The sequence below is a fragment of the Salvia hispanica genome, chromosome 3 (genome assembly GCF_023119035.1).
Source record: "Salvia hispanica cultivar TCC Black 2014 chromosome 3, UniMelb_Shisp_WGS_1.0, whole genome shotgun sequence".
NCBI lineage: Eukaryota > Viridiplantae > Streptophyta > Magnoliopsida > Lamiales > Lamiaceae > Salvia > Salvia hispanica.
In genome coordinates, this window is record NC_062967.1 from 16,709,373 (window position 1) to 16,735,928 (window position 26,556).

A 26,556-nucleotide genomic window follows, 5' to 3' on the forward strand; every position below is an offset into this window, starting at 1 on the left:
ATGAGGGGGGGGGGGTTCATATTTATATTGCACTATCTATACATACTCTTCATCAGTTTTTTTATATTGTTTGAGGCTTTTTTATTGTTTTTTTGTCAATCCATTTTACGTCCACTAAAATTCAAAGTGTGCTTTGTATATGTAACTAACACCAGTGAATTGAAAATCAGCTATGAAATGAGGGTTCAATTATGTCTCTGCCTGCATTTTTAGTTGTTCGGTTGCATTTTTTATCAAAAGTTTGGCTTGTGACAATGTATCTTGGTCTGTGCCCCCTAATTATTTTCAATCAGACGAAAACTTCAACTTATGATTACTCGTTAAGATTCATATTTCTCTCAGATGCATTTCGCAATTGAGAATCTCAGTTGTTGCATCGTGGAATAAAACTATAACATAAATTAAAGTTTTCGCTTGCCAACTATTATAAGGTACATTTTTAAAATCAGGAGAAATACATGTATAAAACAAATGTCCTAATTTATGAAAATTGGCTTGCAAATTAATTGTGAAAATCTTATGTACCAGTCCTATTTCTTCCACGGTTTGAGAATAGAAAGCACGATAATTATTGCAATAGCCAACATTAAAATAATGGCAATCATCATGCATTTTCTTGATTTTTTCTGCAGATCTTTCGCTGTTTGAAGAGCATCCGTACCCATGGTCACATGATCCACTGCGTTTTTCACCTATAACCATAATTTAACAAACCAATTAAATAAGTAAACGAAGAAAATAAGATCATTTATACGCACTCCATTCCCATGACTCCCAATATAAATGTCATATTTCTTTTTAGTTTATCTCAATAAAAATGTTATATTTCTACTTTTAGAAAAAGCAAATCATCATTAATACATTCAATAACCTTTTATCCCTATCATTATTACTCCAATTACTTTTTTCTTCTCTCCATTAATTCATGCAATAATTCTTAAATTCAGAAATAAAAATTTAAAATAAGACATGAGCCTCAAATCTTATAAACATTTCTTATCCAAAACCAAGCCCAAGCCCAAGCATTTAAGAGAAGCATTTTACCTTGAACCTCATTAATTTGTTGGAAAATTAGTAAAACACAAAATAAACAAAGAAAATAATTTGAGGAAGCTACTTTGTTAGTGTTTATATTTCGGGTAGTAGTGGGATTATTGTTCTGCCAAAGTTATAGGAACATATATTTTGTTTAATACAAATTGTATGTCGAAGTTCACGAAAGCAAAGCAAAGATGCGAACTTGACGACGAAGAACATATAAATTAATACTTCATCCATCCGCCATTAATTGACTCTAACTCGATACAGATTTTAAGAATATCAGAAGTGATTTGAAAAAGCTAGTGACATAGGTGCTTTACTTTTATATGGAGTATTACTTTGATAATAAAGGGGGAGTGAAATTAAGTTAGTTGAATGTGAGGTTCATTACTAAAAGAAGTAGAGTAAAAAGTAAGTGTGAGAAGTATGACAGATGGACCAAAAATAAAACTTGTGATAAGTAACAACGGACAGAGGGAGTAAGGCATTTCTTGTCGAATCAATAGAAAGACCCTTTTTTTTAAAGGTGGCATTATTATGGATTCAAACCCAAGACCTTTAGCTTCAAACATTATCACTCTAGACCAATTCACACATACTACAATAGCTCCCTTCTTATTTTTCGTATTAATTTCCACTTATACTACTACTTATTCATACACATTAGTATCAATATATTTAATCTATCAAACTATAAAATTTCTCAAAGCCATTCAAGGCTCACGAACATGCAAACAACACATCGCTAACTAAGGTTAACTGGGAGCGACGTTTTACGCGCTGTGCGCGAAAAACGAAGCACCATTTTCCCTTAGTTTTTCCATGGTTGGACCAAACTAATAACTATAATAATTCCAATTGCTAAGAGAATTATAATGGCAATGCACATGCATTTTCTCGAGCCCTTCTGCAGTTTTCTCGCGTTCTGAAGCGCAGTCGTTCCCGACTGAACGTGGTCGACTGCGTTCGTTACCTGAACGAGAGCCTCGTCAACACACAACAACACACACCATATCTTTCTATTTATACCCCAATTTTGCATATATCTAGGAATCATATAAGATCATTAAAAGTTAACCTGGCTCTCAATGTTGTCCAAAATGTCTCCTTGAGCTTCGACTAGCACGGCCATATCTAGGTAAATCTGCAAAGAGAGATCAACGGATGTCATTTGGAACGTGATCCAACAACATCAGTTAGATCGCTATGTACCTGATGAAGGTCGAGAAGCTTCTTCTCGATCTCCTTTACAGCATCGTGCCTCTCTTGAATCTCCTCCAAAGTGTTCATTACCTACATAACGAGACGTATAAAAATGTAAAAAATTTCATTCTTCGCATGAATAAAATGAAAAAGTACCTGGCCCCGCCCGGATTGTTGCATCGCTTGCTGGAATATCTGTTCACTGTTTCCGGTTTCAATGAGAGTATTGATAGTCTGTTAGTCATCGAGCTCCAAAATGAATATCGTCGATATGTTGCAGATTTCAAGTGTTGCATGCAAGGAAGGCTTACCTCTTCGTCCGGTCTACTTCCAGTAACTGAACGTCGAACGCGCGCATTAGATTCTAAAAAATGAAACCAAACAATATCGAAAGAAAATACTCCCTCTGTCCCTTAATATACGCACTTTCGTCTTAAATCAATTTTAAGGGACGGAGGGAGTAAACATAAAAGAAAAAATAAATACGAATCTGACCTGTTACTACCCGTCGCTCAACAACCTCGCGATACTCCTCTTCAATCCTCTGTCTCAATGTCTGTTCAAACAAACAGAGCATCTCAAAAACTCAATGTATCGAAAAACAGAATCATCATCAACGGACCTGAAACTCGGTCATGAGGTCTCTAAATTTCTTCGTCAAGGCGCTGCAGGGAACGAGGCGTTGTTAAATTACTCGTACCGAAACATAGGGAAGGAAGAAACAGCTGGAGATGTTTACATTTTTATACTTACTTTGTCATGTTTGTTCTTGACCTATCAACGGCCGTTCCCTTTCCGCAGCCAGGCTTCTGCCGGTTAGCTAAGTTCTGAGAAGCATTCGGATAAATCAGTTCATAGCAGAGAAACAACCAAAGAGGGATACTGAGATGTGAAAATGGTATGAGCTATACATCTTTGTTCATTGTCTCGATTTTCACTTTTATACCGCGTGCTATCTTTCCTACTTCATCGACATCTTTCTCCATCCGTCTCCTGATAGCTGGAACGAGTACGACATGCTACATTAGTACTAAATCTATAAGGTATTATGAAAAGGAGAAGGATTGCACCTTTCATCGAAGAAGCTTTTGTAACCGATTTTGACTCCTCGTTCGCTTCCTGACAAAAGGATGGTATGCATAGAATCAAATCAAACTACATAACAAGCAATAGTTGCTTAAGAAAACACGATACATGTTTCGCTTGCAAGTGTTGTCTATTGATGAAACTACATAACCTACAATAGTCGTTTAAGATAACACGTTTCACTTGTAAGCACGTAGTCTATCAATGAAAGGCCGTATTCATATTCATACCTTAAGGTTCTGTAGCAAAACGGAGAGCTTGTCCACCTGCTTTTCGACCTCTTGTATCTGCCAGCAACGATAAAGATGAGAATTTACGAGGAAAAAGAAAGGAAACGGACCATGACTTCTTTTTGGCGCGCACCTGCTTATGGAAGGATTCCAGAGCCACATCAGAGCTACTCCTAGGAAGCCGAGGGCCCATCTCTATGTCGGATTCTCTGGACGTGTTGCCTTTGGCATCTCCAACGAACGAGTCCTGACATGCACGCAAGACTCAAGAACCATAAAAACACATTATGTCTCATTTATTAAGAGATTTTCTCTTGTATCATTTCAAGAAAAGCACAACCAATTTTTCAACTAGATTCTTGATTTTAAGTGAAAACATAGTTTTTCTAGTTTACTCCAACATTTTTGAAGAAAGGAACAACTACTATAGCATATCAAGAACTTCAAAAACTAGACAGAAACAAAGGAAACACGATCTAAAGATTTAGGCCGTAGTTCAAGATCACATTTATCGTGCTGCCATTGAATCTCAGACTATTTTGCACCTCAAAAATTCACCATGTTCTTACTTCTTAGCATGTGCAATATAAGAGTAGAAAATACAAGGATATCATTATCAATTCATTACTTCACCTAAATACTGCATAAACATCTATTCTTAAACACTAACTAAAAAGTAAAAATAACTATAAATAAAATTATATTTTTTCTTTATACTAAATTTTAGACTACTGACTGACTGACAACATGATGAATAAACTAAATAATACTCCATGATAACTTCACCCAAAAATCAGCATAAACATTCAATTCATGAACTCTATAATCAAACAAAAAAAAGAAAAATATACAAAATCAGCAGGAAAAAACCAGCAAAATATCAAAGAAACAGAAACACAAACCGTGAGAAGATCGTTCATCTTCAAAAAAGGCTAGAAAATGATTTTTTGAAAAGTGTAGAAGAAATAAAACTGTTTGTTGGAATTTATTGTGGGGAGCATTCGGCCGGCGACGGGAAAGACGAGAAAAAGAGAATAAATATGGGAGTTTTCGCAGTTTTTTTCGATGATGAAATTAAGGAGCGTTAGAATCAACAATCAACACTAAATTAGTAGTGTTTAGTCAAAAACAAAGATGGATTTGGAATCAAATTAACAACTAATCCCAGTGACTGTGACGTGAATTATTATTGAATATAAGTCGTGTGAAGACAAGGCTAAGAATTTGTTTGGTTCTTGGATTTGTTGTATGCTTCATTCGTCTATGAATGGATGTCCAAATAGAATATATGCTTAGAAAAAGAGAGAATTTATATTCTAATTTTGGAAATATACCCCTTCCTCTCATTCTACATGATCTAAAATTTATTTTTAAGTTTTCCCATTTACAATTTAAATGTTATAAGAAGTAGAAACAAATGAATTCCTTTATTACAAAAGATTGCTTAATATTAATGCTCGGAATATTTGAGTCATGCAAAATGGGAAAAGGTGAATGTCAAAAAATTTCGTTAGAATCCACAATCAATATTTGATTTGAAGTGCACTCTAAGTAAAGTCTATTGCAATTGAGATCGCATGACAACTCCCTTCTTGTGTAATTTTTAAATGTTCAAAGTTTTCTTTTTATGTTAACTAGTGTTACATATGTGCAATGCACGACTTAATTAATTGATTTTTTATTTGCACTAATTTAAAATTGCGAATTCACATTTATGAAATGAGAAATGATAATTATATCAGGTTCCAAACACATATTAATAAGTTTCAATCTCTGCTACCCTTGTCGATTAGTGTTTAATAAAAAAACAAACGAAGAAATTATGCATTGGGGCGTGATTGACGTGTGCAAATCCAAGTTAAAATATCCTAAATTACATGTTAATGTTAATTTAATAAATTTATTAACAAAATTTCAATATTTTAGATATACGGAGTATAAACTTTTTGTTTAATAAATATAAGTAAACAACATTTTTGGTATCTAAATTTTAAAACTGTATCAAATGCGGTACTCAAACTTTAATAACGTCCCCATACGTCTTTAGACTCTGATATAGTATCGTTGGAGGGACTTGTATTTTTTACTTTTTTATATCTAAAATACCTTCTAGCCCTTTAGGGGTATTTTAGTTTATTTGGACTTTTGCACTATTTGTGATTGAGGATTATTATTTTTTCATTAATAATATGTTTTCTGACGATGAGTAAATGAGTTTTCACTTAATGGGCTGTCACTAATACTTAATGCGCATAAATATACATTAAACCGTTAATTTGTTGATTAAAATTCTCGGTCCATAAACAGAACTCGGCCCAAATATTTGGCTCATTTGTGTTTTCGGGTTTTCTTCACACAATTGTCCAATACTATATTTAAAGTTAACCCCTTATGGTAGTTAATCACAATAACCATTTAAATAAACAAATACCTACAATATATAGCCACATTTCCCCAATTAATTAAAAATTATTTCTTTTTTCATCTTAAATATAATACTAGTATAACACAATAACTTAAGACTAGTGATAATTTAAGTTAGATCAACTCATTAAAGTGAAAATTGATTTTTTGGAATACTTAATTCTAGCCAACTCCATATTTTATTGTCGCCGCCGGCCTACGAATAATCAAATACTTAATTACTTAATTCTTCAATCTCTCTTTAAAATATACAAAAATAAGAGATATGAGACGACGTCCAACGATATTATTCTCCTTGACATTAATTAGTTTTTATTTATTGAAAATCTAGTTTGATTGTCGGTTAGAATACTATAGTATCATGAGTAAATCGATATTTGAGGCAGAATTGTGATCTTTTTTAACACAAGAATTAGGATTGTTCATTAATTACATAACAAATAGTTCTTTGCACTTTGTCACGGGAATGTTACGGGAAGCATGCTGCATAATGTAATAAAGTCTACAAAATTTGGGCGAATATTTCTATATTTAATTAGACTATTGAAACTTCCTTCTTGTCCTACATGATAAATTAACGATTCTCTAACTGCTCTATAATTAGCGGCAAGATATTCTTTCCTTGTAAGGCCTTTTAAAAGATTCTTCTTTGAGTCCACACATATATATTTAGCTAGGATCTTTGAGTCCACATATATATACTCCTTCCGTCCCACTTAAAATGCAACATTTGGGAATCGGCACGGGATTTTATGTAGTGTTGTTTTGTGAGTAAATGAAGAGAAAGTAAAGTAAGAGAGATGAAAAAGTAGAGATAGAGTTGTTTCCATTTTAGGAAACGTTTCATTTTTAATGGGACAACCAAAAAAGAAAAACGTTGCATTTTTAATGGGACAGAGGGAGTATTTAGCTAGGGTCGAGGGCTGTCTAGCCTTGGGTATGTCCCTTGGCTAGTTTTATTTTTTTCTTTTTTGTTGTGAGAAGCCCCACAATTGGCACTTTTCTTCCATGCTGATAATTTTGGTTCCTAGCCTGATAGATAGACGGATAGTGCTCGGTCTGTTGATACATCACAATTTGGTTCTTTGCTTTTTGTTGTGGTTCTAGTCATTTTTGGGTTTGGCTTATATATGGATGTTAATATCTTGTTTGTGTTCCGTATGATATGGACGGATTGGGGGTCTGTCTAATCCCCCACAATAATGGTGTTTGAGAAAAAAAAAAACTCTCTAAATCTTGATGGCTCTGTTGGACTAGATATCTCAAACAATGTATGATCCGATTTAGTGATTTGATTAAAACAAAAGAAATTTTTGACCTAATTCATATGATCTCTCTTTAAAGGTTCGATTGTGTCAAAGCTTAGATCTTTCTTTACAATACAATGCCGCGTTATTGGCCTCTAGTCAAATCTCATCAAGCTCTTGGAGTTCGAGCTTTCTCTCCTATTCACACTTACTTAGCTCTATATTCATCTTTTGAACAATCAAATATGTTCAGGTGCTCAATATCTCAATATCTCAATAAGAAGAGAGACACATCTTGCCGAAAATGAGGCGATATGGAGACATTTCAATTGACGTTTGGTACACCATCGATGAATTGAGAATAGAACTCATGATATTTAATTTAAATAAATTCTGTGTACATATACAATTGATCGATTTACAAGGAACACGACACGACACGATACTTTTCTAACTAAGAGAATGAATTTGTAGGTAATTAAGCAAACCAAGCATGTTCCACTAAAATCATGAAAGGTTGTCAATAATCTCATCAAAGTCGCCATCGAAATCAATGTCAAAGTTATTGTTAAGTGCGAAGGCGTGCATTTCTTGAAAATGAACCCATCAATTTCGTACTCCCCCTATCCCATCACGAGTCACTTTCCTTTTTAGGATGTCCAATCGCAAGTAATTTCTCCTCTAAATAAAAAATTATCTCTCTTACTTTATTTTTTTCTACATACTTTATTCTTTTCATTACTTTATTGTAGTCTCTTACTCTCTCCATTTTAACTATTTCCATATCAATTTCTTAAATCCCGTGCCAAAAAGAAGTGACTCGCTCATGGCGGGCCGGAGGGTTCATTGGTGACTATTCCGGCCCACCCCCAAAACACTAAACCAAGAAAAAGAACAGTTAAGCAAAGCTGACTTTCATGTTTAAAGCTTAATTATTATTAAAGCATTGGTCCCCGTAACTAATATTCTTTTCTATTTGTTAATCGGTTAGCGTATATCTTCCTCCATACAACGTGGACATTAGGAATGTCAATTCAATCCAAAACTTACTAATTGACCCAAATAACCCTACAGTTTCATTAGGTCAAAGTTGCAAAATTTTATCTAGAAAAATCACAACCTGAATGGCCCTAAACCAAATAGCCCGCAACCCGATATGAATAACCCGAAATGAACCCGAACCCCATAGGGTTAGCCCTAAATGAGATATTATCATTATTTAATTTTCAATTATAATTATTTGTTCAAATTTTTAAAAGTTAGTCCAATAATTTCTTTCAAATACATACTCCTTCCGTCCACCAATAAGTGTCTCATTTTGCCATTTTTGTATGTCCACCAATAAATGTCTCATTTACTTTTTTTACTATTTTTATTAATAGGCCTCGCATTCCACTAACATTATTTTACTCACATTTCACTACAAAACTAATACTCCCTCCGTTTTTTAAAAATAGAAACTATTTCCATTTTGGTTGTTCCTTAAAATAGAAACTTTAGAATCTTTTCATTTTAGGACATTGACCCTACAATCCACTAACTCTACTTTGACTACTTTTTCTAGTCTTTCTCTTACTTTACTCATTTTTCTTTTCCTCTTTCTTACTTTACCAATTCTTTTTACTTACTTTACCAATTGTGCATTAAAACCCGTGCCGTTTCAAATGTTTCTATTTTTTTTAATATGAAGGGAGTATATAAATGTTAGACCCACCTTCTACTAACCTTTCCTCACATTTCCTACTACATTTCCGTGTCTAGTCAAATTGGCCATGTATTAGGGGACGAAGGAAGTATATTTTTTTAATTCTAATAACTTAGACATTATTATCAGCATCATTAAATTTATAAATTGTGTAAAAAATTTATCATCAACGTCATTATTATCAGCATCATTCAATTAATTTATTTAAATTTATAAGGGGATACAGAAATTAATAGTGCTACATATGGTATGCAGTTCTCGAATCTCGACAGACATAAGTCAAAAGACTTTAAGTCTTTACCATGCTATTATGCACAATCACTATACTATTAATAAAGTAATTAATTATATAAAAATATATTTTTAAATAAAATTTTGAAAGTATAACCCTAACCTTTTTTTGTACCGACCAAATTACTCGGTATTCCAACTCGTTAAATATGCATGCAGCTATACAATTCAGATATAAAATTATGATTATGTCTGAAAAAAACACTAAATTAATCCAACATGGGCCAAAAATTATACTGCTACTGTATCAAGTCATTTTAAATGCAATGAAAAGAAAGAATAATGACTACCTACCAGACCAGTTACAATAAATTTGTTTTTCGTTCATTTCAGCAAGTGGTTAATAATGATGTGATATTAAATCCATTTCAAATAGAGTATAAATTTGCATATCGCGTCACACTTCTTAATTCTAATCAATCAGTCATAAATAACAATTCGTGCCAAAAAATAGTTATTCGGTTCAATGCACTAAGCAAATAAATTAATAAATAAAACACATGAATATTATTTTAAAATAATTAAATTAATATTGCTACGAGCTACCAATAGCCATCGCCATACGGTCTCATCTCCTTGGTAAGTCTGTTTGTTACAATTATACCATTTTTAATTAATTTGAGAGAAACAAAAAAGGGATAAAAATATTATAGTACTTTCTAAGAAATGCTAAATCCAATGAATGTTCTTAATCTTAAATAATTACAAATCCACCTCCGTTTTGATCCCTATGCACATAGTCTGAAATTATAAGTTTAGTTACTATCCGTTTTGTATTAGTTGAATCCAACTATAAATAGAGGTTAACCAGAAAGTAATGTTGGATTTAATTAATTTGTAGATTGGAGTTATTGTTTTAATGAAAATAATACGGCAATACCATAAGCATTTCTATAAAAGATAAACAAAATAAAATCATGGTTAAAAGTAAGAACAATAATTAATAGTGGGTTGGAGTTGAAGTGCATTGAAACAATCTATGGTTATTAGTTTCAACAATGTAAATTGTCTCCATTACTTTTAGAAAAATATTAGTAGTAATTTCTTCCGTGGCAAAGTTAAACACTAATGCCCTTTTAGTAAAAATAAAATATATAGTCTGTTAGTTTTGATAATCTTGATAGACCCTTTCTTGTTAAGACGTCACAATATCATTAATTAGATCGAAAATCCTCCACCACATGTAATTAATTATTAAACGTGGAAACAATGTGGCCACCATTTAGCAATAATATATTAATTAAGTTTACTCTAAATTTATTTTATAATTGAATCTAATTGGATCAACCATTAATATATTTATGAGGAACCCGATTTTAATTTCCTTACCGTAAATTCGGTATGCGAAAAAATCATACCTTTACCTTACCAAAATTTTCGGTATACCGAACTTCGTTATACCTTATTTTCGGTATGACGATTTTCCATACCGATACCGTACCTCATTTTCGGTATAGCATACCAATGTTCGGTATACTTTACTTTTGCGGTATACCTTACTTTCAACATCAATAAAAATAGACAGTTTGAATTTTTAGACTATTATTTATATTTTATAATTTAAAAAATATATTAAACAGTATATTTTATTCATAATTATATTAATATTTCACAATAAATTTTATAATTTAAAAATATATAAAATATATTTTATATATAATTATATTTATATTTTACGGTTTATACATTAATTTACGGTATATACCAAATTTCGGTATGCAGCTGTATACATTAATTTACGGTATATGAAAATTCGTGTCGTTATCTTACCAAAAGATTTAGTAAGGTATCATACCGTACCGAAAATTACGGTATACCAAAAATTTGTTATTTTCGGTATTTTTTCGTTATGATAAGGCCGGCATTTCGGTATTTCGGTTTTTTTCCCAGCACTAGTCTCAACACGGAGATCGAAACAAGAATCAAGAAAAACCCAAATTAAAAGAGATCAAACAAAGAAAGGAATTAAAATGTCAAAATTTAAATTAATTAATTTCTATTCATTTATGAATCATAATCGTCATATAAATTAATTAAGAGTATAAATAGGGAGCATTATTTTCTATCAACCTGATATTTCAATATATGCATAATTGTAAAAAGAATTTATATATGGTCACAATTTTTCTAGCAAAAATTAGAATTTTTAACCAGAGATAGTAATGCTTAGAACAAAAGTAGGGAGTGATCGCATAAGGCATGGATAATGAGCGACTCCTATTTCTAAAATGGAGGGAGGCATGAATGAACCGAAACATATTAAAAAAGAGAGAGATTCAAAAATCACACAAGTACAAAACTGTATATTCAATACATGAGAGCTAATTAGATATATTTGATGTATACTTTTATCAGCAAGATGCATTTTCTTTCATTGAAGGAAATGTCGATGAAAATTATATACAGCAGTTAATCTAACCAAATTTCTTTTATTATCATTACATACTATAATATATATAGTACATCTAGTATCATGCTAATTTTCACATTAACGTGTGTGAAAAGATCGATACAGAAACTATACTAATTAACCAATATAGTTCATCAAAGCTGACATTGGCACTAAACATAATCCTCTCTTCCTTAGCTCCATATATTGATCGCTAGTTTCATTGTCAATAACAATATTCTTCGTATTTATCTCTTCTCTTTCTGGTTTCAAGAAATTCTTTGAATTTGACTGCTGACCCTAAAAGAATAGAATTAAATAAAATTAGTTAAAAGGGCACGATCATATGCAAAAAAATAAAAATAAAAACTTAGATACCCTATATAGAAGTAAATTAATTAAATACTACAAGTTGTTACCATGAAATCACAGGAAGCAACATCATCCATCTTTCTGTGGTTGACCTCCATATGCTTCATCATCGTGCTAACCTATTCAACAAAATATTGACACAATTAATTACTCTCTTTTTCAAGAAAATAGGTGCAAAAATTTTAAAATTAGGAAAGTTGCTTTGATTATGAATAAACCATTACATCTTTCCCTTTTCTTTTGAAAAAAAACTGACAATTTTCTAAAGCCAACAAACTAATTATTCATGACATAAAAATCTATCTCAAATCAAACTAAAATTCACCTATCTCTTGAAACAAGAAACTCAAAACAATTTTCTAACCAAGATTTATTATTTTCTCACATACACCTATAGTACATCGTACTTGTAGTAGAAAAAATCGAACCAAGATTTAAATAAAAAGAAAAAAAAAAGAAATACTATAAAGAAGAGAAGGATAAGTGGTGATCACCTTAGGGCTATGAACAGGAGAGCTAGCCGTATCCTCCAAAGCATCATCGTATTCATACGTGTATTTCCTTCTTCGGTTCAACTTCTTCAAATTCAACTTTTTGATTGTATCGGAGGAGCCATTCCACGCTGCGTCCGAGACCATAGAAGAGCTACTTATGAAGCTGTCGTTTTTGCAAGAGAAGTCCTCCAAATACTTGGTCCATCCGCTCTCCTCCTCCTCGATGTTTTTGTCGTTGATCGACGAGTTCATCGCCATGGATGAAAGCTTGAAGAATTTTTGGGCGAAGTGAATTTTTCTTTGGAAGAATTTTTAGGTGTTTAGAATTAGAGAGAGGTGAGGATGATTGTTGATGAAGGAATTTATATATTGTTTGGGTGTGAATGTAGGTAAATAAGGGTGCCCACAAAGTGGAATCCTAGTGTGGGACCCTTTGGAGTCGAGGTAGTTAAGATCGGTTGGGAGAGTGGGGATTTTCAATTTTGAATTTATTAAATTGAAAAAGTGGCAAGAAAATGAGTTAGTTTTTTAAAACTTTTTGAAGAGTATTCTTATACTATAATGCAAACTTTAAACTTGTAATAATTTTGTAGTTTAAACTTACAAAATATTATAAATATGATGTTTATTTATATTTGTGGTATGGAGTAATTAATACTCCATCCGTCCCACAAAAGATGTCACACTTGTGGGACGACACGAGATCATTTTAGGAGGTTTTGTTTTATGTGTTAAATGGAGAAAGAAAATATAATTTTTATATTCATGTGGGAGAGAACTTTTTCCAAAAAATAAAATGTGATATTTTTTATGGGACAAACTAAAAAGGAAAGTATGACATCTTTAGTGGGACGGAGGGAGTACTAATACTTTGATGGTTGTGATTGTGAGTGCTAGTGGTGGTTGTCTACAAAGAAGAATGATTTTAGCTGTATGCATAATGTAAAATCATACTCCATATTTCAATGAAATTAATTATATTACTCCATATGATTTGCCACTTATTGTTGTTGTTGATTAAATTCATAGAAACTAATAAATAAATTGGTTAAATTTATGGTTATAGAATATCTTCCATCGGTACTTTATAAAAATATTATTCTCAATCCAAATAGATGTGGACGATCTTTAGCGAACGATTGCTAGTATGAACATGAAGTTATTTCTATTTTGGATAACTGGAGTGTGGTATAGCACTTAACAGGATCGTGTGTGGATAAACACAAAGTACGAGATCTTGGTGATTATTTATTTCTAAATGTATAGAAGTAATTAACGGTGAGCATTGTCGTTGGTTATACGCTATTATGATTTGTCAATATGTTTGAGTATTTCGTAATATAATTATAGGTTTATAAAATTGATCAAACTTCTTGCACTATTTGGCAGTTATCTCTGAACAAAATATGAGATTAGTAGGTTCTGAAAATAGGTTATGCTGTATTTTAAGATTAGTGGAACATAATGTGGTATGGTTAGCTAGTGGCTATAGTTTTTAAGCTGTAGAACTAAAACTCAACAAGATTAACCAAAACTATAATAATTAATAAGTGAATAATATCACTAATTACAATAATATACACCTCTTCTATATCACATTTCTTCTTTTTTTCCCCCTTCTCTAACATATTTTGCTATTATGTTGTAGTATAAATACTAGATTCTTTATCACCAGACATGTTCCAATCTCGTATTTCACTTCACACCCAAATGCACGTGCACAGCACGATAAAACACGAGACTGAAACACGACAGAAGAGAATAGATGAATCGAGCCCCGGAACAAGCCTTCAACTGCCCTGTCCATCACAAACTTGGCTCGGATGCCTCTTCGAATCCCCACTATTCTTCCTGAACAGCTCCTTTATCTCAGTCTCTTTCTTGTCGACAAAATCTATGAGGTTCTTGAAGCTCGTCGTGGGCAAGATGCGCCTGCTTGGCCGCGCTGGCTCGGCCGCCTCGACGTTCTGCTGCACCACCTCGCTGCTGTATCTGCTGAACTGCAAGCAGACTCTGCAGAAGAAGACGACCAAGGCGATGAAGCAAGCAATGCCGCATATGAGGAAGAGGCCCCAGAAGCTCTTCAGCGAGAGGCGGTTGTCGTCTATGGGGTTTGTTTGGACGGAGCATGTGTCCTTTGACAGCCATTTGTCGTGGATCCTTTGCAGCTCCCCGTTCTCGGAGAGCTGTAGGATCGCGGTCGAGAGGTCGATTGCGAGTGGTGAGTCTCGTTGGAACGCCTGCAGAAGCATCAGAATTCGGTAAATGATTCAGATTTCGGTTTTGTTCTGCCAAACCAGACAGATCTGAAAATCCAAATTTTGGAGTCCAAATCTAATTTAATATTTCGGTTTGGTTTGATTCGATCAATAATTCCGATTTTCGATTCCGTATATTTGCTCATTCTCGGTGAGGATAGTAAACAAGGTGAAAATGGAGAAAACTGTGATAAGAAAATAGTACTTACGAATCCCCATCCGCTCTTGGTGAACTCTCTTCCGACGATGCTGAATTGGCATTTAGTGCTGGCGAGGAAGAGCTCGACATAAGGAAGCTCGTCGACAATGGCAGCAACGCCACCCTTGTTCGGACCTATTTGAAGGTAGTGAACATAGTCATCGTGGCTCTTCATCACTCGGATTCTCGATTCAGCTATATTCAGTTCGTTGACAAGGTAGTTATATGCGAACGAGCCATCTTGGATACCAATAGGGTCGGAGCTCGAGATCAACGAGTCAATTCCTTGAACTCTCGACGAGAGCTGTTGCACAGTGAGGATGGATGTCAAACTAGCTGTGTAGCTTGAATTGATGATCAATACCACAAAGAGCCACAGGATCAAGACGAGACGCCCCAGCGTGCTAACCGTGTTTTCTCCTACATAAAATCGACTCCAGTAAAATTTAACCGTTGTAGAAAAAGACATAGCGAAAGCGTACATTAGCGAAAAACACTTACTGTGTGCAAAAAACATCGTTGAGAAGCTAAACCTGAAAGAGCAAGATATGAAATGAGTGGCATTGCTCACAAAATCAAAGATGGAATATACTTTCAAATCAAATCAACTATCAAGGAAAGTTTTAGGCTAATTTTAGTCCTTTTTGTTGCAACAACGCTCGCTCATATGATACCCCCATTTAGCCCATGGTGACTCGAACCCCGACCTATTGGTTGGGGGAAAGCGTCTAACGAACCAAATTGCACTTCGTAGTGTCAATTCATTCTCTGCTTGCTCGTTATCGGATGCATTCATCGAAATAATAATTGGGAAGTGAAGATTGGGAGAATACTAACCAGAAAACCGTCATGATCTGTTGCCTTGGAGGGCCACGGAACTCAGTATTTGTCCGATGCTCTAGAATCCAAACAACAGTTCCGACAAAGAGAAAGAAGATGCCAGTGACACCCCACATTTGCCAAGTGAACGGCATAAGGAATGACCACGGCTTGGATTTGACCTGCTTGACAGGGGCGAGCACGACAAGGCCGGATTCCATGAAAGGCTGTGTGAAGTCCACCATCCGCGTCCTGTTTGTCGTGATAGTGATGTCCCCGACTGCTGCGTCATATTTCTGCACAGACAAAGTAAACCAGTCACACACAAACAGACAGAAAGAAGTTCATCATCTCTATATAGAATGCCTCGAGTTTAATACTGGGAACAGATTTAAACGATGAACACTCACGTTTTGTGCTACGTCGCTCACAAGATTGCCAAACGAGGGGTTCCGTTTACCGTCTCCGTACATGATATATTGGTGAGGAACTGCGTAAGGCAACAAGTCGACAGCAGCTTCAAATACATCGATGCAGTAGCCTCTGGCCCCCAGTGGCCCTTTATCTTTCGTCACAACATCCGGATATGTTATCCTGTAAGGCACAGCGATCTGCAAAGGCTTCCCGTTATTTGGAAAAACCCATCCTCGAGGCTTCACTGTAGTCTCTCCCGGCCATAGGACACTATAGAGACGCTGGTCACTCTTGTTGGCTCGTTCTGCGTATAGTTTTTCTGGAGGAACGACGGACAGACCCGAGTGATTCGACCAAAAACCGATCCTCCGAATTCCAGTTCCACCGATGTTGAGAACATCGAACGCAGGGCGGACCAAGTTCTTGTCTGAATCGAACTGAACTTGTCCACTCAAACCGGTGAAGTTTGACGAAGTGAGAAGCTGCAGTAGCTTCGGGCCTTGGTCAAAGATCTGGAGGGACGTCAAACGGAGGGAGCTATCTTTGGTGTCGCGCAGTTTTGGATCGTCTGAGAAACTGATATTCCCACCTGCACGGAAGAAAGCATCGAGAGCCCGGGCTACTAACCACACAGAATCGTAAGCATATAGAGCATACGAATTGAACTTTGGGTACTCTTTGTTCTTGATCTTCCCCCATTGAGAACTGAACCTTGTCTTGAGATCAGAATCCGGAGTATGGTGACGAATTGCGAGCACGCCTTGCAGATGATCCGCGGTTTGGGGATCAATTGTTTCTTTGGAATCCAAAACACAAGGAAGCCAATCAGTAGCAATCCAAACATAGCCCTTGCTCATCATTCCGAGCCTGTTTGCTACTGTAAATATATCAAGACCGGTATCAGGATTCACGTGCACAACATACACCCGCGACTCCATCAGGTTCACCTCAACCAACAAGTTGTCAATGTCGCTCCTGGGAGCACCTGGGGTGAACGCAGCCTTGTAAGAAATCTTGGCACGTTTCTTTGACAGTGCGTCACCCAATACAGAAATCCCGTTCCTGCCATTATCATCATCGACAAAGATGGCAATCACCTCCCTCCATTCGAAATACTCTACCAGATCAGCAATCGCGTGCATCTGGTAGTGATCATTAGTCACGCCACGGATGAAGTAGGGGTACTGCAGAGACGAGAGAGTGGGGTCCGTGGCAAATGACACGAGCGGGACATGAAGCTCATTAACAACGTGGGAGATCACATGTGCTATCCCAGACGACTGTGGACCCAGGGCCGCGACAACTTGCTTCCCCACAATCTGCATTGCTACACGACGAGTAAGGATAACCTGTCAAAGATGCCTTGTTCCCCTCATTCTCTACTAAAACTATGCATCATTCATGCCTGAGCTTAGACAATAAGAAAATTTCTCAAGATTTTCTAAAGAATCTCTAGATTATAATAGAAAAAATGGCTTACTACATTAACATTCCTTCTATACCAATTAACACCATTTTTACACAATTTGTTTTTCAAGAATTCTCCATAACATAACCAATACAAACACAATTAATCAAAATTCACAAATTAAAAAGCAAAATATACCAAGAATTCTCCTTTGAAACAAAACAATCCAATCCAAGAGCAAGAAAAAAAGAAAAAAAAATACCTTCAACTGTGCCAACAAAGCCACTGCAATTAGTATCCTGCAAAATAAGATTGATTTTGGTGTTCTTCAAAATGGTGGAATCAGAATTCACATCTTCAACAGCAGCAGAAATTGCAGGCCCCAAAGACTTCCCAATATAAGAATTGAAAGTGTACAAAGCCCCAATATTCACAACACTAGAATTCCCATTCTGGGCAACCACTCCCACAGCAGCAAAAACACACAAAATCAACAACACCAGAGCCCGTCTCGCCGCTTCACAGCCCTCCATTTTCCTTATCAAAGAAAGGAAACAGCTCACAAGCTCAAATCTTCAACAATCAAAGAGGCAAAAAAAAAAAAAAAAAAAAAAAAAGACCACTGCGTCAATACATCAAACACTTCATGTGTACAGTGAATACAACCCAAAGCTAATTTAAAATCAAGCAGAAATTGACATCACTGAATCACAAAATCGGGAGCTATAGCCACTAAACAGAGAATTTCAGTCCTAAAATGGTGGGGTTTGGGAGTTTGACAGACGAAACTTCCTCATTTGCAGAGCAATAATTCCCAAATTATTAAATAGGGACGAAAACCAACTTGAAATTTTGAGGAATTTTGATTTCCACATGGGGAAAGGATAACTATTTATATGAAAAAGAAACAATAATTAAATCATGTGTGTGAATAAGAGAATCAATCAATCTCAAACTTGAAAGTACGGCACAGAAATAAGATGAAGAGATGACATAAGCATCAATACATACAATAGAAAAATTGATTAATTAATCATCGAAAGCTCCATTTGTAGAGGTGAAGAAGAAATCTGCAAGTTTTAGCTGCTGGCTGCTTCACGTGGATAAAGTAATGAATAGAAGAAGGCAATAATAATAAATTTAATAAGTCCAAGACACTTTAACAGTTAACGTCTGCTGTTGGTGGGTCGAACAAATTTATAACTGTATCATTGATCAAACATATATTCGATTTTCAGATATTTTGGTGGATAAACTTCGAATAATAGGAATTTGTATTTGAACTGCTGCAGTAATTTTAATACTATTACTATTTGTTGTAATTTTTTTGTAGTACTTTTTTTATAAGAAATAGATAAATTCTAATCCATAATGAAATCTAAATTTATGTGAAGTTTTTAATTTTTTTTTTATAATTTTAATGATAATATTATTTACCGATGTTGTTTTATTCAGATATAGGACTATCTAAAGAAAATTAAAACTTAATACTCTGATCTAGATGACTATTGTAGTGTTTTGTGTTAAAATTACAAAATTAATCCAAGTAGGTACCAATTTACCATTTTTATGATGTGATATAATGTTGATGTCACAATAATTACGTCCCACTCAAGATGGCCACATTCTTGAATGACACGGGATTATAGAAGTGTTGTTAGGTGGAATGAAGTAGAGTGGAAAAAGATAGTTGAATATTTTAATGAAAAGAGAGGAGAGAAGAGGTTATTTATAAAATTGATTAGTGACCATTTTAATTGGGACAAAAAAAAAAAAAAAAGGTGGTCATTTTAAATGGAACGAAGGGAGTACGAAATTGACTTGACCTACCTCTCTCCCTGAGTCGAAAAAATTGAGGGTTGATATTGCAAAAAATTGAAAAAGGGAACGTTATAGACTTTAGTGTCGTATTCATATTATGAACAAATCGATAATTAGCCTTAAATTGTCTCATTTCTTGGATGTTAACAAATTATAGTAGTACTTAATTTAGTCTACATATAGTAGTCAAAATCTATTTGGAAAATACCATTTCTAGATTTTGGAAAATGTTAGCTCTTTTTAACATTTCCTTTTTCAAGAAAATGGGATAAATAGTTCGGCCAAAGTTGAGGTCATATAGCCAATTTGTTTAAAAGAATATTTAAGGGGACAAAACTCAGTTTAAAATATGAAAATTTACATTGAATAATGAAGAATAAGAGAAAGCGATGAGAGCTCTAGTGGCCATCTTCTTGCAAGATGGGAAAAGAATTTGATTCTTGAATTGTTTGTAAGGAATTTGAGGTTTTGTACTAAAAAGTGTGATTTGCTTTTTAAACACTCTATTTATATATCACGTGAGATTCTGTATTTTGGCGTGATTTAGTTTTCTATTTTATTCTACAAATTCATGAAGTAAATTATAATAATAATAAATTTTAAACTAAGTAAATAGTGCAACTAATATACTTTTACTGTAATCTATTCAAAATGAAGTATAAATGTAAAATATTTCCATTTTTCGTTATTCGAAACTACACTAGAGAGTAGAGACTAAAAATCGTGTTCGAGTCACGATCGATTAACTTTATGCTTTAGTAATTATTCTTCGATTTTTTCTTTGAGCTCGAGTTTTAGTCAAAGTTACAAAACTTATTGAAATTATACTCAGAATTCGTGTTTGAGTTAGATTGGAGTATTAAATACAATCATAATTTATGAGCCGATTTGAAGAGATTTTTGTGTGAAAATAGTCTAAAAAATTAGTGTATAACTTTATTTTAGTAAAAACAAGACTGTTATAAAATCACTGGGGTCAGAAATATAAATTATTATAAATGGGGTCCTCTCCTGGTGTGTGATGCACGAGGGTTTACTCAAAAATGAGACAATGACTAAAATTAAAGTGGTTTTTTATATAATAAAAGGAGTTAACTACTTGATATGATGAGCACATTACACTTTTTTATTTTACTTACATCATAGGAGGTTTCTATTTTGTATTTTATTTTGTGATAAAATGTACACACGAGTAATATTCTTAATCACATGTCGCATTTCACGTCCCAAGACTAAAAATGAAAATTTAAAGTTAATTTATAAAGAAAACATTTATCATACAATACTTTAGAATTTTATTTATCAAGGAAATATGAGAATTTTTTGACAAGTAAAATTATAAAATATGCATGAATAAACAAATGAAAAGCTTCACTGTCCTGATCAAGGTTTCCCAATTCTCATTTTCCCCCACAAATATGCAAATAGAAAATAAAATGCATAAAGAAAACTTGATCTTTTGGAGAGCCCACAATTTGGATGAGGATCATATGATTAGATCAAGTGAAGATATTGCAATAGATGTACGCCATAAATTTCTTTCTTCTAATATTAAACTCTATAATTTATTGTTTTACACGATTTTGGCCTCGAAGGAAATAATAAATAAATACATGGAGAGGAATAAGATGCATTGTCAAAGACGGTTTATAATTATATTAAGCACGTAGTAATAAAAAATTAAAATTAAACACTTTGGATGTTAACATCATAATTATATTCCAATTTGGAATCTACTATGTGGACAAAATCATTGGATGGTGATGTTAGTAGATATTATTATTTTTTTTAACAAACACTATAAAGAAAACTATGAGAGGATTTCCTTACTCTCCACTTATTTATGCATCATGACTTTTTCCTACATTGATTAAAATGTATATTTGCCTACATGTCGAAGTGTAGTTACCATTAAAAAGACTAAATTTTGTATTTGATCATATGGGATTATGGATTCACGCAATTCATTTGATCATAAATAGCTAACTATGGTGCATGAATTTAATTATTATGATTTGGGTGTATCTCAAAATCAAAACCAAACAAATACTATTTCTAAGAGGGTATGTCTTATATTATTAATGGAAATAAATGGAAATAAGGAAATATGGAAAAGAAGACGACTTAAACTTGGAGACAAAAATTGACCACACTTAAAGAGTGTGATGCACAGTCCATTCAAATGTGTATGGGCTGCCATGTATAAAATAAATATTCTCATATCTCATTTTTATCTCCAACGAAAATTCAACGGTTGGTAGCAACATTTATCATATTTTACTTACTTCTCTAATGATAACGTGACACTAGTACTATCCTTTATTATATTTATTATATGATCCGTATATTCAAACTCAGATATTCCATCTTGTTAGATTATTAATTTAAAATTGATAATTAATATGTTCCTTCTACATTTTCATTTCTTGTAAGATTTTATGTTATCTCATTCTCTTAAGTATCCTACATTTATTTTAGGGATCGCCGAAGAAAGATCATAATATGAGTTGTTTACATATGATTTTAGTTTAAAATATAATAATATCTCTTTAATGGTCCACCATGTACAAAAAATAATAAATTAAATAAGAAAATTTTTAATCTTAAATAGTAGTACAAAGGAATCACCCCATAAAATCTTCAAAACCTTATCAAATCCTAAAAAACAAAAATAAAGCCATCCCCGAAAATCAGCTATATCAAGTGGTATGAGATATGTTATAGAGTTGATATATAGCACTATATGTAGTTGGAGAACATTATACATTTTACTATACATCTTAGATTCATCATTCCAAAGCATGTAACATGCATACCAAAGTGTAAAAAGTACTCCTAGTTATGCTTTGTTTGGTCACACCAAACAAATGAAAATTTCCTACACTACTAAACCACCCAGACATGTGTCATGACTCCTAAATTCAAATCACTACACCACATATGATACAAATTATAACTAACTTAACTACTTTTCACAAAACAACAAACTACTAACAAAATCAAAGACTTTCCCTAATCTACAACTCAACAACACTCACTTCAACTGTGGTTGCATTTTCTTGAGTAAAAAATCTCTTGATTGCCTCTTCTTTCTCATCAACAAACTGCAGGAAGTTGTGGATGGCTCTCGAAAAGACGAAATCCGAAGAGCTCGAGGCTGCAAGAGAGGAAGGGTCCCTCTGCAGCTGCCTCCTCTTGTAGTCTATGTACTGCCTAATAGCTCTAAATAGGAAGACAGAGAAAGCTATGAGTGCAGCTATCCCAGTCAGAGAGTAGAGCACCAAGAAGCTGTTGAGGTGAAGCTCGTTCGGCTCGGGCTTCTTGCCCTGCTCCCCCGGACAGCCTGATTTGCAAAACCATTTGTTGTTGATCTTCCCGAGCTCTCCACTCTCCGTTAGCTTGAGTATCGCAGTAGAAACATCGACTGCAAGAGGAGAGTTCTTCTGGAAAGCCTGAGATATGCATATATGTGAAAGAATGAATTCAACCAAAAGTTATAGCATTTTTCGAGGGCTAATAGAACGCGTTGCACAATGCATAACAACGAGAACTTACAAATCCCCAGCCGCTCTTGGTGAATGGCTGCCCGGCCATGCCATAGTCCTTCTGCTTGGAGAGGAACAGCTCCACGTATGGAGTCTCATCGACAATGGCAGCGACGCCTCCATTGCCTGGGCCGCGTTTGAGGGCAGCCTCGTACTCCTCTGGCGAGCCCAAGGAGATGAGCCTGGATGGATGGATGTTGAGATTGTTGGTCATGTAGGTGTAGGCAAATGATCCCACTTGGTACCCTATTGGCAGGCCACTCGTGATCAGAGAGTCGAGCCCTGTTATACTTGTGGACAGCTGCTGAACCGTCAAGATTGACGACAAGCTTGCTGTGTAGCTTGATGTGATCACTAACAGCAAGAAGAGCCACACCACCATCACTAGCTTTCCTGCTGCGCTTACCGTGCTTTCGTCTACATTTAAGAGGGATTTTAAAAGTGATTTTTTGCAGTGTTTTTGGTTTTAATCAGAGAATGAATACTTACAATTTGCTTTGAATAGAGTGGAGAAGCTGAAACTGAAACACAAATTCAAGATTTGGAAAATGAGTTATGCAATTGGAAATGTTGAAAATTTGAGTTGATTTTGAGGTTTGAGTGAGTTTTGGGCTTACAGAAACATTGTTCTGAGCTGTTTCTGAGGGGGGCCGCGGAAGTCGTCGTTGACACGATGCTCGAGCATCCATATGACCACGGCTATGACGATGAACGAAACTGCAGCCGCGCACCACAGCTCGAGGCTAAAAGGCTTGATGAAAACCCAACCATTTGATGTGGAGTTGCCTAATGGAGCCACAATGGCAAGGCCTGTGGCAGCAAAAGGCAGAGTGAAATCAACTACTTTTATTCTGTTTGTCACAATTGCTATATCACCAACTGCAGCATCCAAAACCTGAGATTACAAATTCAGAAAAAAAATCAGAAAAAATCTATGAAAAAGATTCTCAATTCCTTAAAATTGTGATTTTTACATCATCTGCAACCAATCTAACTAGCTGATCGTAGCTCGGGTTCTTGAGGCCATCCCCAAACGAGACAAATCTGTGGGGGACGTCGTAGGGGACGAGCTTGAGCACTTCGAGAAACAGGTCAATGCAGTAGCCTTGAGCAGTGTGGTTGCTGCTGTCATTACGCTGAGAGACAAAATCACTAAAGCTGATCCGGTTAGGGAACCCGACTCTCAGTGGCCTCTCGGAAGTGGCCACCATCCATCCGCGCGGCCTCTGGGCCATCCCACCAGGCCAAGTCACACTGCCAAGGCTCTGATCATTCCCCCTCACAAGCTCAGGGCTTTGCACAGATAAACCAGTCACATTAGACCAAAAACCAACCCTGACATATCCATTTTCGCCCACGTTCAAAACCTCGTATTCAGTCCCAACAATATTTCGCGAGTCATCAAACTGGACCTGCCTGAGCAAGCTGGTGAAGTTCGAGGCCAGCACCACCCTCAGCAGCTCCTCTCCGCCATCAAAAACCTTGAAATCTTCAAGCTCATGGAATCTCTCAGTAGAGGAGAATGTGATCTCTCCGTGCTCTTTTAGAAGCGTATCAACTGCATAAGCAACGAGCCACACCGTGTCATAAGCATAGATCCCGTATTCAGTTAATCCAGAATGTTTCGACAACCCCTTCTTCTGCATTTCCCCCCACCGCGCCAGCAAGGCCCCCCTCTTGGGAGTGGGAGCCACACGCGGGCGTAGTGTGACAACCCCTCGAACGAGATTGAACGAATCTTCATCACCACTGAGAGAATCTAGACTAGAAGTGAGCCAGTCAGTTGCAAGCCACACATAATCTGCTGACACCATACCAAGACTCTCCGCGATTTGAAAGAATCTCAGCAACGGATCAGGCCTAATATGCACGACATAGACACGAGGGCCTAGTGACTTTGACACGATCAGAGACTCGGAGATCTCACTGTGGTTGTAGTGAGGAGATAGAGGGACTTTGTGAGAGATTGTTGACATCTTTGGGGCGAGAAAGTCGCCTAGTGCAGCTACCCCGTTCCTGCCATAGTCCGTGTCCTCAAACACCGCGATGACCTCCTTCCATCCGTATAGGTCGATCACATCAGCCAGAGCAAGCATCTGAGTGGAGTCGGGCGGTGCTGTCCTGACAAAGTAGGGGAACTGGAGGGAGGACAGGGCTGGATCCGTGGCTGCATAGGAGATCACCGGGATTTGGAGGCCATTGGCTATGTGGGAGACGATACGCGCTATGGCAGACGACTGAGGGCCTATGATTGCCACTACTTCCTTCTCTATAACATTGAATGCTGGCCAAGAGAAACAATCACAATATAGCTAGAGATTTTATAGTTTTCCTTTTCTAAATAGTACAGAAAGTGTGAGATTTTGCAGTAACTATATCTAAAGTTTTGATCTTTAAGAATGGTTTTTGAGTGTTACATAACACATTCAATTTTGGGACTTTTCTTGATCACTTTTTTCAAATTTTGTTATCATTTATTCTCCCACAAGAAAATGTGATCAGTCACACACACACACACAGTAGACAGTGAAATTACTCAAAGAAAGCATGATCACTGATCAGAGTCATTTACCAACATCAGAAATTCAAAATTTCAGCTAACAATTCAGCAGAAATAACTTTCTCTCTCTCTCTCTCTCTCACACACACAAACAGGGAAAGAGAGGGAAAGGGAAGGAGAGGGAACCTTTGATTGAGCCCATAAAGGCACTACAACCGAGGTCCTCCATAACCAAATCCATTTGAGTCCCATTGAGAATTGTAGGGTCTGAATTCACATCTGCCACTGCCATTTCCATAGCTATCTTAGCACCTCTTCCAATCACAGAGTCATAGGTGAAAACAGCACCAACTTTCACCACAGAAGGCTTCTCACAACACACACTACCACTATGGAGAAACACAGCTTCTAAAACGGCAAGAACAACTCCAGTGACAGACCGAAAATCCATTCTTGAAAAAAATAAAAATTCAAGAATTCACATTCTGATCAAGCAAATGTTGTAGAAAAGTGTGGTTGTGATTTTGTGAATTGTGATGGCTTTTTATTGTGAAAACATTTTTTTTCATTTACATGTGCAATAAAAGATTAGATTTTATGGAATCTTATTCTCATTGGACTAGAATAAATTATTAAAAATTTAATGAAAGATGAATTTATTCGGCAAATGGCATCCAATCAATATAAAGGCAATTGTAGAAAGCTTTACTCCATAGAGCAATATTACATTATGTGGTCAGGCCCATTTTACTCTGAATTTTTGCATGTTTACTTTGCTAAATACTCCCCTTTACCTAAAAGCAACTTTTTGTGCTCAAATTAAAGGTTTAATAATGTGTTTTTTTTTTTATGTTGTTTAGTGTTTTTGGCACTCCCTTTTTTTCTTAGATGATAGTATACTATAAATTTGTATTTCATGCCGCCGTCAAATATAACATGATGGTAGTATACTGTAATGCATAAAGAAATACTATTAACGATACAAAACAAATAAATGATGTGTGATAAGGTGGCCCATAATCCATTTATTTCCTTTATACCGTGATTAGTTCCAACTAATTCAATACTCCAAGACGATTGTATCGGAGTTGGAGTTGGAGTTGGAGTTGG

At 35.3% G+C, this 26,556-nt stretch overlaps 4 protein-coding genes across 6 annotated transcripts; all 4 read right to left on the reverse strand.

Annotated features, from left to right (window-relative positions):
* Positions 1 to 417: 417 nt before the first annotated feature.
* Positions 418 to 4,656, reverse strand: LOC125216358 (syntaxin-132-like). Of its 2 annotated transcripts, none has more exons than XM_048118048.1 (13): positions 4,463 to 4,656; positions 3,694 to 3,807; positions 3,561 to 3,617; positions 3,315 to 3,363; positions 3,156 to 3,244; positions 2,998 to 3,071; positions 2,867 to 2,909; positions 2,740 to 2,800; positions 2,556 to 2,581; positions 2,401 to 2,478; positions 2,254 to 2,334; positions 2,120 to 2,185; positions 418 to 692 (listed from the first exon to the last, which is right to left on the reverse strand). In XM_048118048.1, the coding sequence occupies exons 1-13, from the start codon at positions 4,478 to 4,480 to the stop codon at positions 531 to 533; spliced, it is 918 nt and encodes a 305-aa protein (XP_047974005.1). In that variant the 5' UTR covers positions 4,481 to 4,656; the 3' UTR covers positions 418 to 530. The 2 variants fall into 2 exon arrangements, with proteins under 2 accessions (XP_047974005.1, XP_047974004.1); XM_048118047.1 differs by lacking the exon at positions 418 to 692 and adding an exon at positions 1,705 to 2,014.
* A 6,922-nt stretch (positions 4,657 to 11,578) lies between these two features.
* Positions 11,579 to 12,828, reverse strand: LOC125216935 (vascular-related unknown protein 1-like). The gene is made up of 3 exons (XM_048118726.1): positions 12,483 to 12,828; positions 12,036 to 12,107; positions 11,579 to 11,916 (listed from the first exon to the last, which is right to left on the reverse strand). The coding sequence occupies exons 1-3, from the start codon at positions 12,738 to 12,740 to the stop codon at positions 11,755 to 11,757; spliced, it is 492 nt and encodes a 163-aa protein (XP_047974683.1). The 5' UTR covers positions 12,741 to 12,828; the 3' UTR covers positions 11,579 to 11,754.
* A 1,178-nt stretch (positions 12,829 to 14,006) lies between these two features.
* LOC125214330 (glutamate receptor 3.4-like) lies at positions 14,007 to 18,716 on the reverse strand. 2 transcript variants are annotated; one of them, XM_048115316.1, is made up of 7 exons: positions 18,592 to 18,716; positions 17,843 to 18,117; positions 16,169 to 17,499; positions 15,777 to 16,054; positions 15,441 to 15,472; positions 14,950 to 15,359; positions 14,007 to 14,722 (listed from the first exon to the last, which is right to left on the reverse strand). In XM_048115316.1, exons 2-7 carry the CDS (start codon positions 18,111 to 18,113, stop codon positions 14,273 to 14,275), a joined length of 2,772 nt encoding a protein of 923 aa, XP_047971273.1. In that variant the 5' UTR covers positions 18,114 to 18,117; positions 18,592 to 18,716; the 3' UTR covers positions 14,007 to 14,272. The 2 variants fall into 2 exon arrangements, with proteins under 2 accessions (XP_047971273.1, XP_047971272.1); XM_048115315.1 differs by having other exon boundaries at positions 17,843 to 18,153; positions 18,592 to 18,691.
* A 3,470-nt stretch (positions 18,717 to 22,186) lies between these two features.
* LOC125209084 (glutamate receptor 3.7) lies at positions 22,187 to 25,985 on the reverse strand. Its single transcript, XM_048108684.1, has 6 exons — positions 25,633 to 25,985; positions 23,921 to 25,230; positions 23,564 to 23,841; positions 23,436 to 23,467; positions 22,957 to 23,363; positions 22,187 to 22,853 (listed from the first exon to the last, which is right to left on the reverse strand). Exons 1-6 carry the CDS (start codon positions 25,895 to 25,897, stop codon positions 22,419 to 22,421), a joined length of 2,727 nt encoding a protein of 908 aa, XP_047964641.1. The 5' UTR covers positions 25,898 to 25,985; the 3' UTR covers positions 22,187 to 22,418.
* Between the last annotated feature and the right edge of the window lie 571 nt (positions 25,986 to 26,556).

Coding starts and splice junctions, on each gene's coding strand:
- LOC125216358 (XM_048118048.1), bottom strand. Junction 3,245..3,314: donor AAAAGCTTCTTCGATGAAAG/GTGCAATCCTTC, acceptor TACTCGTTCCAG/CTATCAGGAGACGGATGGAG. Junction 2,335..2,400: donor AACAATCCGGGCGGGGCCAG/GTACTTTTTCAT, acceptor CTCGTTATGTAG/GTAATGAACACTTTGGAGGA.
- LOC125216935 (XM_048118726.1), bottom strand. CDS start 12,740: ATGGCGATGAACTCGTCGATCAACGACAAAAACATCGAGGAGGAGGAG. Junction 12,108..12,482: donor CTCCTGTTCATAGCCCTAAG/GTGATCACCACT, acceptor TTTGTTGAATAG/GTTAGCACGATGATGAAGCA. Junction 11,917..12,035: donor TTGCTTCCTGTGATTTCATG/GTAACAACTTGT, acceptor CTATTCTTTTAG/GGTCAGCAGTCAAATTCAAA.
- LOC125214330 (XM_048115316.1), bottom strand. CDS start 18,113: ATGGAGGGCTGTGAAGCGGCGAGACGGGCTCTGGTGTTGTTGATTTTG. Junction 16,055..16,168: donor TGAGCGACGTAGCACAAAAC/GTGAGTGTTCAT, acceptor TTGTCTGTGCAG/AAATATGACGCAGCAGTCGG. Junction 15,360..15,440: donor AACGATGTTTTTTGCACACA/GTAAGTGTTTTT, acceptor GATTTTATGTAG/GAGAAAACACGGTTAGCACG.
- LOC125209084 (XM_048108684.1), bottom strand. CDS start 25,897: ATGGATTTTCGGTCTGTCACTGGAGTTGTTCTTGCCGTTTTAGAAGCT. Junction 23,364..23,435: donor CACTCTATTCAAAGCAAATT/GTAAGTATTCAT, acceptor TCTTAAATGTAG/ACGAAAGCACGGTAAGCGCA. Junction 22,854..22,956: donor CCAAGAGCGGCTGGGGATTT/GTAAGTTCTCGT, acceptor TGCATATCTCAG/GCTTTCCAGAAGAACTCTCC.